General features: G+C 46.8%; 1 protein-coding gene across 1 annotated transcript in view; it reads right to left on the bottom strand.

Annotated features, from left to right (window-relative positions):
• The window catches only part of LOC108792679 (torsin-1A-like), a 37,247-nt gene that overhangs the window by 7,092 nt on the left and 16,267 nt on the right, over window positions 1-13,888 (bottom strand). Inside the window, exon 4 of the mRNA XM_018563513.1 lies at window positions 1,779-1,872. Coding sequence (XP_018419015.1) covers window positions 1,779-1,872 — 94 coding nt within the window. The remainder of the gene's footprint in view (window positions 1-1,778; window positions 1,873-13,888) is intronic.

Below are 13,888 nucleotides of genomic sequence, written 5' to 3'. Positions count from 1 at the left end.
CATCTCGCGGAGTCACGAGGCGGCCCAACGAAGTACTGATGGGGTGGTCATAATAATCTGGCCACTCAGTGTATATACCTAGAAACAACTCCCATCCACCTAGGGCGTCGGTATGACGTCAGACCTGCCGTTAGGTATTTGAAAAGGGCGTGTGCAGAATGATGGAAATACCAGACATATCTAATAAAACATCAGTGACTCCCAACAGCACATATATAAGTGTGACTCACCCAGTAGCAAAATACATCGTCTGGGTTAGAGATCGTAAGACCGAGTGCATAGTGGTATCAAGTGTCAGGGCCTTAAAATTGCGCGCGCCCGCAAAACCTCAAAAAACTACAATACCCAAAATTGGCCATAGGCGACACTTTAAATGCTTTTACCGCTCATCGGTTTAGTGTTATCAGTGATTGATGGCCCTAAAAGTATTGCTCTCACTGCGACGTTCGCGACGATATGTAACATTTGTAGCGCGATTGTGGTTTTCGCGCGCAAGCGCATCTGACGCATATTTGTTTATATGCGCGTAGATCTGCTTCATCAGCTTCTTCTCTGGCTATAGCAGCCAGATGACTGACAGGTGAATGCGGAAGTGATGTAGTACACATCACTTCCGCATTCAGACATGGGAGGGAGCTCAGCAAGGAGGAAGATGCTGATCTCCCTCCCATCTTCCTCCTGACACCCTCCGAGCCGGTCCCGGGCCGCAGATAGGACAGCGGATCCCGGGATTGAAGGTGAGGGTGCAGGAGGGGCGCACACGAGCAGAAAAAGAAAGCCGTCTATTGACGCCAACCCGCCAATGTGAGTTTGCCGTCCGTCCATTTTTTCACATCGGGCTGACGGCAAGCGGATAATTTTGGAGAATTTCCCTCATTTCCTGTGTCAGCAAAACAGGAAGTGAGGGGAAATCTCTCAAACTAGGAGATATGTGATCATTACCAAAAATTTATCTAACATTAGGCTGTGCGTGGCCCTGTCGGCATGTTCAACAAAAGTCAATGTTTTCAGTTATTATTGTGGTCTGTATGCCCACCCCCCCTCTCTATCTGTACTGGTGACCACCCAGAAAGAAAGCCAGGTGAAATACACAATTGTAGAGGTGTCACAAGAATAAAAGGAGAGGGGAAACCTTCTAATGGGGACACCTGCCCCTTTCACACGAGCGTCATCCATTCCGTCATAGCAGGTTATCCCAGACGTTTCCCCTCCTGAGTCAGATCGGTTCCTATTTTTTTTCTCCATCTTGGGATCCGTGTAATCACTATGGGTGGCCGCGTATATCTGCCCGGGTCAGTAAAAGCAGACCCGGCCACAATCTCTTTTGGCATTTAACTGACTAACCTAAACGAACCAGGAAGCAGTTGGCTATAGGCGAACACACGTCTGTATACAACCGGCTATCCATAGGGATGTACTGCAGCCTGTTTTTGATCCCTGCAATCACAGGTCAATGGACTGACAGAACACCCTTGTGAAACCAGCATTAGAAAGGAACTCCCCTCAATTCCTGTTGGGTCTCTGGAGCAGGAAGTGAAGGAAAATCTCCCCATTGGTACACAGGCTACAAAAATAAATCTGACAGTTTTAATCCTTCCCCACACTATCCAATACTACAAAAAAAAAAAGTTGGGGCTGTACACAAACTTTAATAATCAGAAGTTTAGATGTTTATAGAGAAATATCTGGCCAAAAAAAATCAAAGCAAACACACACCATGCTGGGACTTGTAGTTCCAGGGCTGACCTGCACACAGGCTCCCCTCCTCCCAGTCTCACCTGTACTTTTCAATGCATTCTCCTCGCAGCATTCCACCAGGCGGCCGCAAAAGAAGCGGGGATAGGACAGGTAGCCGGATACAGACGCGGCCCCCTAATCAGGCATGTTAGAGGGCCGCCCGCTGGGGCCTCCCGAGCACCCCCTTGAGGAGCAGCGGCCGCCAATCGCAAAGCCGCATTGGATGCGGGCTGGGTGCAGGTGGCAGTGAGGCGGAGGGAGCCACTGCAGCTGCGGCCACAGCAGATCCCACCCACAACCAGGGTCCATGGAGCCCCCCATTGACCACCAGGCCAAGGTAAGGTGAAACAATTTAAAAAACAAAATCCGGGGACATATTATTCCCGGGAACATAAAATCTTTTTGCCAGACCCGCATCCACGCTCCACATGCCGCACCTCCTCCCCGCCTCACCCTTGCTGCTGCCAGACCCACCAGCCCGCATCCACACTGCACACGCCGCTTCTCCTCCCCACCTCACGCACACTGCCCACATCCACGATCGGCACAGGGACGTGTGCAGAAGAAGTAAGGATGAGCAGGTGTGAGGGGATGACAGCCGCTGATAGACAGGCCCGATCTCAGAAACAAGTTGCTGGAAGACTGCTCAGGTAAGCCTGCACTTTCCCACACATGGTGCTGTATAATGAATTGCTGTGATTAGTGGTCCTCTATAGCTGATGGTAGATTGCGCTGCACTGTATATTATACCATCAGCTATAGAGGACTACAAATCCCAGCAATACATTATACAATGTATGTATAATGTATTGCTGGGATTTGTTGTATTCCTATATAGCTGGTGGTATTCTGCATTGCGCTGTATAGGGGACTACAAATCCCAGCAATAATATATTATACAGCGCAATGTGGAATACCACCAGCTATAATGTACTATTGCTGGAATTTGTAGTCCTCTATAGCTGATGCTGTTCTGCATTGTTATATAATGGTATTGCTGGGAATTGTAGTTCTCTATAGCTGTTGGTATTCTGCATTGTTGTGTAATGTATTGCTTTGAATTGTAGTTCTCTATAGCCAATGCCATTCTGCAATGCTGTACAATGTATTTCTGAGTAAGTGGCAGAACTACCAGGGTCTCAGCAGTCATGCACACGCACAGCCCTGACAAGGCATCCCTCCACTACCCGTGTGCTTTAAATTTCCTAAACCGATAAATACATTCACACTACTGTTACATGGATGGCAAAAGTGGCAGACAGGAACGGGGAGAAGGCGGGGAAGAGGGAGAGCGGGAGGGGGGCCAAGTTGCTGCCCCATGCGCCTCTGGGTTGTACTTGCCCCTGGGCCAAAAACACAGATATCACATTTATTTGTCTTGTCACACAGCACCATCCATTGGAGTGACTATGAGCACCATTCTGTTACACAATGGTGACATTTCATTCACTTCTATGCCTCATTCACACGAGAATCGTCCGGCACGTACAGCTCCATGCTCCGTGCGGTCGTATCGGGCAGCTCCCGGGAAGGACAGGTGCTGCGTGTGATTAGTACGCACCCCCTGTCCTTCTCTATGGGAGTACGCAGCCGTACGCCCCCCTACGCTGTCCGTGCGGGTTAGCGTACTCGTACGCTGACAGGATGGATCCTGTCTGCGTCCGAGCTGGGACACACGCACCCGTACGGACCTGCACTTGAGGCGAGCATAGGGCGGCGTACGGCCACATGCTCCCATAGAGAAGGACAGGGGCTGCGTACTAATCACACGCAGCACCTGTCCTTCCCGGGAGCTGCCCGATACGCCGTGCACGCAGCACGGAGCTGTACGTGCCGGCCAATTACAGTGTGAATGAGGCCCTATGCACCACAGCAGAACTGAATATGAGGTGAAGTGAAAGTGCACTGTGAAATAGCATGTCTGTAGTTTTACACAACACACCACAACCCAGTGTTGTGGTGTAAACATGTAACGTAGAAAACAATTGTTCCCTATGTGCCCGGTGTTGAGCGGTGTTGATCTGTGCAGGTCAAGGCAGCTCAACTGAGGTGATGTGAATGAACCCTTACAGAGTATTTTGTGGGTACAAGGACTGTGGCATATCTGTGCTAGGGTATAGGAGGAGACTGCTTGTAACCATGTCACTTTAAGGCCACTTTTTGCTATGGCACGTGCAGTATAATATACTCATAGTGATGTAGGCAGATGGAAGGGGGCAGCATTTGCTGTACTAGAGGGAGCCCAGCATAGGACTATCCAGGAAAAAACATTTAACTTGCTATATCTTCTACGTCTACTTCTGACATTTCCAGTTACTGTACAAAAAAAAGAGTTATTTACCATGGAAAGCAATGGACTTTCCCGAGTGTGCTGGCTATGGGCCAGTTCATTCAGTTTTATTTTCCGTTGTTGGTAAATACAGGGCCGGCCTTAGGCCTTTAGGCACCCTATGTGAGAAAGCTTTACAGCGCCCCTCAGTGACCACACCCCTCAGTGGCCACACCCCCAGTAACCACACCCATTTCCCCCAATATCCGCATCATTTAAAGACTCCTATTTTGTTAAGCCGCAAAGAAACATATTAAAAAGTATGATAAAAATAAAACTTTTATTCAAAGATATTAAACTTTTAGGCACAATATAAGTATTCTTATCAAATAAAACAACAGAAGGTAAACAATAAATGTCAAACTACAATAGAGTCTATAAAAATAAAGTGTCAGGATGTCATGCCGATCCCTTTTTTCAAGTAAGTATATATAGAAAAGTAAAAATAGAAAACAGAACACAAAACCTGGACTACATGTAAAATGTATGAATGTCCGAATATACGAAAAATTTATTCAGGCACATGATAATTTGTTTGAGAATGTGCGGCGACCATGTTGGCCACCGGCATGTTCTGTGAATGCGTGCCACCATCTTGGAGGCGGGCAGCATGACGTTACATGACGCCATGCATGCGTGGAGTCAGTTGACGTCACACGCCGATATTGGCCCCACCATCTTGGTGTATACCTAGATATACACCAAGATGGCGGCACCCAACACGTGTCATATGACGTCATGAGCCCTGCCTCCAGAACACGCCAATGGCTGAATCCAAAATAGCATAAAAATTTGTTTTGTTTGATGAAACGTTTTTAGTTTTCGGTCATTTCATCTGAAATTAATTTTTAGTCTTCGCACATGTCTAATAATATATGTGTATGTGTGTGTGTGTGTGTTGGGGGCAAGGGGGGCAGTTTTTACTTTTTAAAATAATTTTTTACATTTTGTATTATTTTTGTATTATTTATTTTGTACTGTCGGGGGGCTCCGGGGAAATGTTAGGGGTCCAAACAGACCCCTGACATTTCCCTTTTAAAATAGAAAAGAAAATGAGGACACCAACACCTCAATTTCTTTTCCAGCATCCTCAGCACTCAGTGAATGGGAAGCTCTCAGTACAGAGGCTCCTCCCATTCATTCAGAAACTGATAGTAAAATATTTACTATCAGCAGTTTCTGAATGGGGAGGAGCCTCTGTACTGAGTGCTTCTCCCCATTGAGAAATCCTGAATGGACAGGCTGTGATGTAAATCATAACTGGGGACACTGGGGGCGGACGAGGGAGCGCTGTCATGTCGGATGGCCAGCGGTGAAGAGGAGAGAATCCGCCCCGAGGACGAGCTGTGTCGCCCGCCTGGCGCCTTTGCTGCCATGGAGCCCTGTGCAGCCGCACAGCTCGCACACCCCTAATGCCGGCCCTGCGTAGAAAACAACTATTTCCTATGTGCCTGGTGTTGATCTGTGCAGGTCAAGGCAGCTCAACTGATGTGATGTGAATGGACCATTAAGCCCCCATTCACACTAGAATGAGGGCTTATTGGAGAATGCCAACCGGATAGCAGGGGCGGCAGGGTTAATTTAAATTTTTTTATTGTTTCTGACAGGTGACAGGTTCTCTTTATTATTGGTTGCTGGGCCTCCAGTGCGTCCCTGCACCTTATTAGGAGGAGTTGGCTACCTCCAGGTACACCTGCATGTAATTTATCGACTTCATTAATATGCTCACACTTGGAGACTCGTATAGATAGAGTTAGGACCACACTTTGCAGAGGTGCCTTGGCGCGGCGGTGTGGCTTCTACATATTTTTGGCCAAAAGTTTGTGCAACTAAAACCTCTGATTTTAACGCATACTGTTGACAGGGCTATTTGTTTGGTTGCAGGCTGGCTGGCAGGCTGAGGCTGGGGAATTTTTGTGTTTTGTATTGTTGCAAGCCTTCCCAATGTGCACCCTGCTATAAAGGCCGGTTATAGATTCATGCATGTACCATTTTTTCTAGGTTCTCTTTATTGACCCTGTCACCTCCAGTACAGGAGCTCTAGCGCAGCACTGTGCTGGAACTCCTGTCACAGCTGAGAGGAGAAGACTGCTCTCCCCCTCACTGTGTACACGGAGCGGCAGGGTTACTTTTAACCCTGCCTGGGAGATTCCACAGACGCTGCCGCGGTGAGTCATTACACGCCGTCCGGCTTCCTGATTGGCTGGGAAGCTGGCTCCATGCTCCCTCATCACAAGGTGACGAGGAAGCATGGAGCCGGCTTTCTGGCCAATCAGGAAGCCAGGTGGCGGGTAATGTCTCGTCGCCCGGCTTCTTGATTGGCCAGCTTTCTGACTAATCTGAAAGCTGGGCTTCGAGTCATTACACGCCGCCCGGCTTCCTGATTGGCCAGGAAGCGAGCTCCATGCTCCCTGGTGAAGACGAGAGAGCATAGAGCCGGCTTCCCGGCCAATCGAGAAGCCAGGCGACGTGTAATGACTCGACCCCCAGCTTCCTGAAGTTTCGTTATCGGGAGCATTTGGGCAAGTACGAGTACTCGCCCAAATACTCGGTATTGGCACCGACACTGATACTAGTATTGGTATCGGTGCATCCCTAGAACATATAATCTGAACTCAGCAGAGTTCTCACTGACAGAGTCCCCAAAAGATAGCAAGAAACAGTCAGGTGGTTTTATTTCTAAGGGTGCCCACACACCTTACGATAATTGTACGATAATCGCGGGAAATCCCGCGATCGTACGATTATCGTAAAGTGTGTGGAAGCCGTGCGACCTCTACTACTGTAAGGTCGCACGACTTTAAACTTACGGACATGTTCGAAAACCCGCCGAGCATCATACGATGTTCGGCGGGTTTGTGGCATGTCCGTACGATAACAGCCATACGGGCTGGTGTGCGCAAGCGCACACTGCCCGTTCGGCATTGCGGTCATCGGAAGCCCGCCCCTCAGGGGGCGTGGCTTGCGATCATCGCAAGTACGATCTACCTATGCAACATAGGCAGATCGTACGTTTTTTTAAGTACCTTACAACCATCGCAAGACAAAAGTCTTGCGATGGTTGTAAGGTGTGTGCCCAGCCTTAGGCATCTAGCAGGAACTGAAATAGCAGTTTTGGGTGAACTGGCCCAGCAGACCTACTGTACCTACTTATGGCAATTGTTCCTTCTCTGCTCTTTGCTCCTAGGAGTATATCTTCTCAGGGGTGCAGACAAACCATTCTCCAAATCAAGACAACGTGAGGTGAAAAACAAAGAGGATATGGCACCACAGCAGGCTGAATAGATGATCTTTTTCTTCAAAGAATGCCGAATTCTCATCTATGGACATCCTAAAGACAAGGTTTCACAAATCCATAACATAGACAAAATAAAATGAAATTAACATTTCTTGACATTTTGTTTGGTTGTAATGTACTCTTAATCTTTAAATTAATAAAAATACTTTGAAAGTTAAAGTATATCTGAATTGAAGAACAAACATGAAATATATTGCACGTTCCCAGTCCTCCCAGAGGGGGAGGCTTTTGTAGTCCAAATCAGGAAAGCAGCCTAGGATGCCAACTTCCATAGTTAGTTACAGTACAGTTCATGAATGTTGTCATTATACTACATCAGGTTAAAATTAATAGAAGAAAAAAGGAAATCTAATGCAGACACTACATATATAAACTGGCAAGCTACAACATATTACATTTTGTAATACTTTACATGGGAATATGCATTCGTGTCCAGTTGGTGCATGACTGAGTGGGCCTTGCTAGTACAGGCAGTGCCATTGGGCTGGTCCCTCTGTACCTATTACCGTCCTCAAAGTAGAACTGAAGCCAAATTGTTTTTTTTTGTTTTGGATAGAATAAAGGAGGGTTATAACTCCTGTTCATTTCTTTGCCATCTGTGTCCCATTGGGGAGATTTCCCTTTATTTCCTGCTTGATAGCCGGGCAGGAAGTGAGGGGAGATACCTTCAAAGTGAGCAAAGTCCTTGGTGGTCAGCAGGGTCACCAGAACAACCCAAAATTTGGGATTTTCTTTAACTTTCATTTGTAATGGTCACCAGGATAGAGGGGGGTAAATCTTCATAATGGGGACACAGACAGCAATAAAAAACCTGCCATGGGTTCTGATCCCTCTCCACTCTATCCAAAACTAAAAACTGTTTTGACTTTAGTTGCACTTTAAGGGTACGTTCACACCAGATGCAGGGAGTTCCGGTCGGATTCTGGCCAGAACGCACTGCATCGCATTGTGGCCGGCTCACTTTTTTGCGGGGAAGGAGGGGCCGTTGCGGGCCATTGAAGTGAATGGCACCATAGCCACGCCCTCCGGTCGCAATGCGATCGTCCGCACGGGATGCTTGCAGCATTTTGATCGCACTGGACCACACAATGTGCCTTGTGATCCCGTGCGGACGATCGCATTGCGGCCGGAGGGTGTGGCTACGGTGCCATTCACTTCAATGGCCTGCCATGCCCCATCCTGCCCCGCAAAAAAGTGAGCTGGCCGCAATGCGATGCAGTGCATTCTGGCCAGAATTGGACCGGAACGCACTGCATCTGGTGTGAACGTAACCTAAATGGTATGAAGTTGAAGTTGGGTTGGCCCCACATATGATTTACGAACACCTGACCTGATAATGATAATTTCCTTTTAATGTTTTTTTGCCAGCCAGAGTGTTTCTAATTGAAAATCAGTAAGGTATGACACAAACAGAAACATTACTGTATAGCAGTTTTGAGAAAACATTCATTAAAGGAGAACTATGAGGTGAGTGCTTTTCACTCACCTCATAGTTCTAGCCGACCTGTGACAATGAGACTGTCACAGGTCGGCTCAGTAGATCGGGAGGTGAGTGAACACATACCGGCGTTCGCTCACCTCTCGATCCTGTCACGGCTCTCTGCCGTGAGAGTGGAGGGACTGGATTCCCCCCTCCCTGCTCCGCCAGCGCTGACTGGGAATTTATTAATTTAATTTATTAACTTTTATTATCTCAAAGTATTACACTGATGATCTCCTTGTGACTCATAAACATTAAATATTAAAACAATGTCAAGTTCTCTGAGGAAAATGAAAGTGAAACAATGAAATAAACAAGTGTCATGCCACTTTGGGTAATTCCCATGAGAGTGTCTGTCAGCTGGGCAGACTTTTACTTTACTTTCTGTTTCTAAAAGGAGAAAAAAAGCAGTTTTTGGATTATATACATCTTTAAAGTGCAGCATTTCTGTGAGGGATACCTATGACTACAGTGCTAGACACAGCTAAGCTTAAGATGTGTAAGGATCTGATGGAGTGCATCTGGGTTGTTTATGTGTTATACCTTTCAATATACTCGATGAATATGAATATGAATATGGATGGAAAAATCGACAATGCCTTTATTTTTTGGGTCTTTGTGTATTTTCACTTTCTATTTCTCTGGACTGAGATCCATATAAAGCCCAAGTCAGGGTAATCTACTCAACGGCACAGGTAAGATCATCTTGGGAAGAGGCAAGTTCCAGAATTCTTTGGGGGGAGGCGGGTTACTATGAAATGCACTAATGCAGGAATTAATATTGTTCAAAGTTCGATCACATATGCCCCTATGTTTGATAAGATAGAGGGGTGCAAATGAATGCTGCAGTGCTCTAGGATGTACTGCTTGGCCCCCTTTTTCTTATTAATGAGCTCTCTGCAGCTTTTGGCATTCATAACCTTAATTATAGTCTCCCAATGTTGGGTAGAAGCATGCATTTGTCCCCTTACTCTTTATGGTGTTGTATGCTTTCCCCCATGTCTACCCTCTACTGAGCTCTACTAGAGCACATACAGGTGGCGCTGGAGCTAAGCCCTGCAGTTCCTATGCTCACCTGCAGATGTCTCCAGGCAGCCAGGAACTGTTAGGTACCAGACCACCACTGGGTGGTGCTGGAACCTGCAGCTCCAGTGCTCACCTGCGGGTGTCTCCCAGCTGCCAGCACTTAGCCATCACATGGTGCTTCCTGGGAGGGTATTTAAACCCTCCCTGCAGTCAGGACAATGGCTCAGTATCTTGTTATTAGTTCCTGTGTATCCTGAGCCCTGTTACCTGTTTGCAGTCCTGAGCCCTGTTACCTGTTTGCAGTCCTGAGCCCTGTTACCTGTTTGTAGTCCCGATTCCTGCTTGTGGTCCTGTTGCCATTACCTGCTTGTAGTCTTGTTGACATTACCCGTTTGTAGTCGTGTTGCTGTTACTTGTATATAGCTATTATTGCTCTTGTTATATGTTATAGGTGTCGGGGGTCACATTACTTATTCGTAATAAACTATATATAACACATTTTGCCTTGTCCGGTGTGGTCATACGTGTTTGGTCTTCCTGTGTGGGTACCTGCATATGGTGTGGGGACACCTGTGCTGGTACCCCTGACACCTATAGTGATCAGGCAGTGAAAAAGTCCCAACTTACATTGGTGGTCAGGTAAGAGAAAAGCCCCCTTTGCATTGGTGGTCAGGAAGGAGAACAGCCCACTTTACATTGGTGGTCAGGTAGGAGAAAAGCCCCCTTTGCATTGGTGGTCAGGAAGGAGAACAGCCTACTTTACATTGGTGGTCAGGTAGGAGAAAAGCCCCCTTTGCATTGGTGGTCAAGAAGGAGAAAAGCCCACTTTACATTGGCGGTCAGGTAGGAGAAAAACACCCTTTGCATTGGAGGTCAGATAGGAGAAAAGCCCACTTTACATTGGTGGTCAGGAAGGAGAAAAGCCCACTTTACATTGGTGGTCAGGTAGGAGAAAACCCCTTTACATTGGTGGTCAGGTAGGAGAAAACCCCTTTACATTGGTGGTCAGGTAGGAGAAAACCCCCCCTAACATTGGTGGTCAGGTAGGAGAAAAACCCCTTAACATTGGTGGTCGGGTGGTAGGAAATCACCCCACAGTACAGTATTTGTCAGAGATTGGAAAAGCCCTTTTTTTTTACCTGGTGACCAGACAGTGGGAAAGCCACCTTTTACATTGTTGTTACCAGAAGTAGTCCTCTTTCACATTGGTGGTCGGTTAAACTCAATTTGTTTTGGAAACTGGAGAAACTGGAGCAGAGTCCTGTCTGTATGTTGGCTGTAACAACCCGGACAGAAAAATAGACATCTTTTCTCTTGTGTAGTGCAATCTGAGCATCCTAAGAAACCAGGGGAGAAACCCATAAATAAAGCAATCTACATTTTTGATCATTGTATAATACCTATAACCAAGCACTTCATCTTTGGACCCCATGCAAGATATCTGTGCAACAAAGATGATCTACCTACAATCCTACTGAGGGGATATGGATTTGGCTTACATATATCCAACCAGTAGCGTAACAATCACCATAGCGACCCAGGCGGCCGCTATGGGGCCTGGGGCACAGGGGGGCCCGCCCAGGACATTCCTGATGCCCTGCGGGCCGCCTGGGTCGCTATGGCATCTCACGCTCCTGGCTGTCACTGGCGGCTGTGAAGAGAAATGTGCCGCTGTTCAGATCACAGATAATGATCTGTGCAGCGACTCATTCCTCTCCACAGCCGCTGCTGAGTCAGTGAGAGCCAGCAGCGGTGGTGGAGCAGTCTGGACCTAGCAGTGGAGGAGGAGGCAGGGCCCGGGGTTGGCATCAGAGGAGGAGGCAGGGCCCGGCGACAGGCGGAGGAGGCGGGGCTCATCACCGACGGTGGAGGAAGAGGAAGCGGACAGGTAAGGAGTGTGACCAGCCCACCTGAGGGTGACCCTGCAGAGACCACCTTAGAGAGTCTATGGTGGCCTCTGCAGGGTCACCCTCAGGTGGGCTGTGTGGGATCTCAATTGGGCTCTGCAAGGGGTGTGGTGGCTATGGGGCCCTGTGATTTCTAGTTACGCCCCTGTATCCAACAATAAATGTTGGATTTAAAACTTTTTACTATTTCTCTTCCTTGATTGTCTGAACCTATTAATGTTAAAAAGCATGTGGACAAATTTTACTTATTGTCCAGTCCCTGGATTTGTAGCTGACAAGATGAATAAGTTCTGTCATGTTTTTATGTATGGTATTTTTTCCAGGAGGGCCATCAGTCATCATTCCACAAATTGATCTTCATTTTCCTTGGGTAATGAAAACAATAAAAAGTAGTACTGATTGTAATGCAATGTCCACATGACTGACATCGATGGCAGATCGAAAACAGGAAGGTGAGGATAGAGGAGGGTTGCTATGACAGTACATGTCAGTACTTACTTTTCAAGAATGCCTTTCATATGACCCTTCTTTTCCTCCTCTGAGCAAATCAGTAAATATAAGTACAGACCTCAGCTAGAGAATTCTATCAATTCATGCTAAGCTACAATGCAAAGGTGGGGCTCTGGTCATAGAGATACATTGGATACACAGCTCCTGGAATCAAGAAAGGTGAGGAGTTCGTCAAGTTATCCTTTACCCAAGTTGATTCCCAAGACTTGCTTATTGGATAACAGGTCTACAATGGGGTAGTGGTTAGTGCTTCTGCCTTGCAGCACTGGGGGTCCCTGGTTAAAATCCCGGCCAGGTCACTATCTGCAAGGAGTTTGCATGTTCTCCCTGTGCTTGTGTGTGTTTCCTCCAGTTTTCTCCCACACTCCAAAGACATGCCGGTAGTTTAATTGGCTCCTCTCTAAATTGGCCCTCTATGTATGCATGTGAGATAGGAACCTTAGACTGCAAGCTCCTTGAGGGTAGGGACTGATATGAATGTGCAACTATGTAAAGTGCTGCGTACATTTCCGGCGCTATATAAATACCTGCAATAATAATACAACTGGCTAATTGTCATTCATAGTAATTTCTTGAAACTTTTTGCTCCTAGGTGTGTATTTGTTCAACAGCTTAATTGCTAAGAAACTGGAAGACTTTTGTATCCCTTTCACCTGCTGGATTATGGACACATAACAGTGGAATTAGGACAACATGAAATTGAAGACAATGAATATCTGACATTGTGAATGGCCAAAGAGATGTCGGCTTCATAAATGTGGAAACCAGTTTGGACAGTCACCGCGAGCCTGGAGGCTATTGCAGGAGTTTATGCGCAGAGTAAAACCAAAAACAGAATTGCCTCTGTGCATGAATCTACGTGCAATGCAGACAGGTCATGAGACAAGTATAGGGGCTGCCATTGATGACCTTCTAAAAAATGCTTGTAGCCTGGCTGCCGTACTGAGACTTTCTGATTCATTGCTCTGTAACCAATATCACGAAAGTCAGAGTGAAGTCAAAAGTCCTTATCTGTAATATTATTTGACGTTAATGACTCACAATATTGAAAAAAGAAGGTCACCATGATCCTCAGGCAACTGGCTATTATAAAAGAGATGTCAGCAGCGGCAGCTTTCATGCTTTTCTCATGACAGGTTTCCTGATCAGCTGATCTGCAGTTCTTTTTTAAAGGGAATCTGTCACAGGTTTTCTTAAAAGTTCCTCACCACCTCCTAGTGGTGCACACTTTGGCTGTCCTTCCCCTCTGCTCCATTCCTCCCTGGGGGTCCTCGAAAATAACTGGTGCTTCTGGATATGGGGGAGCATGTGATCTTCACCCAATACTACCAGAATGCAGTGTGGTGTGTAAGCGCAGCTAGACTAAATGCACCTAGACACTGCTGAATGTCTAGGTGTACATTCAGCCATAGCAAAGCATTCAGTTGTGTTTAGAAAATTAGCTCCAAACACACCATGGCACATGTATTTTAAATTCCGTGTGCGTGGAGCTTAACAATGTGACCAGATTTTTCAGATGAAATCCAGGGACATTTTAGTATAACCATCATGGTGAGGTAGGCACAACTTCATTTAGAAATAAAGCACAGGGACACATGATT

The sequence above is a fragment of the Nanorana parkeri genome, unplaced genomic scaffold (assembly GCF_000935625.1).
Source record: "Nanorana parkeri isolate BGI_ZX_2015 unplaced genomic scaffold, ASM93562v1 scaffold669, whole genome shotgun sequence".
Taxonomy (NCBI): domain Eukaryota; kingdom Metazoa; phylum Chordata; class Amphibia; order Anura; family Dicroglossidae; genus Nanorana; species Nanorana parkeri.
This window is presented reverse-complemented; position numbering and strand designations above follow the sequence as displayed.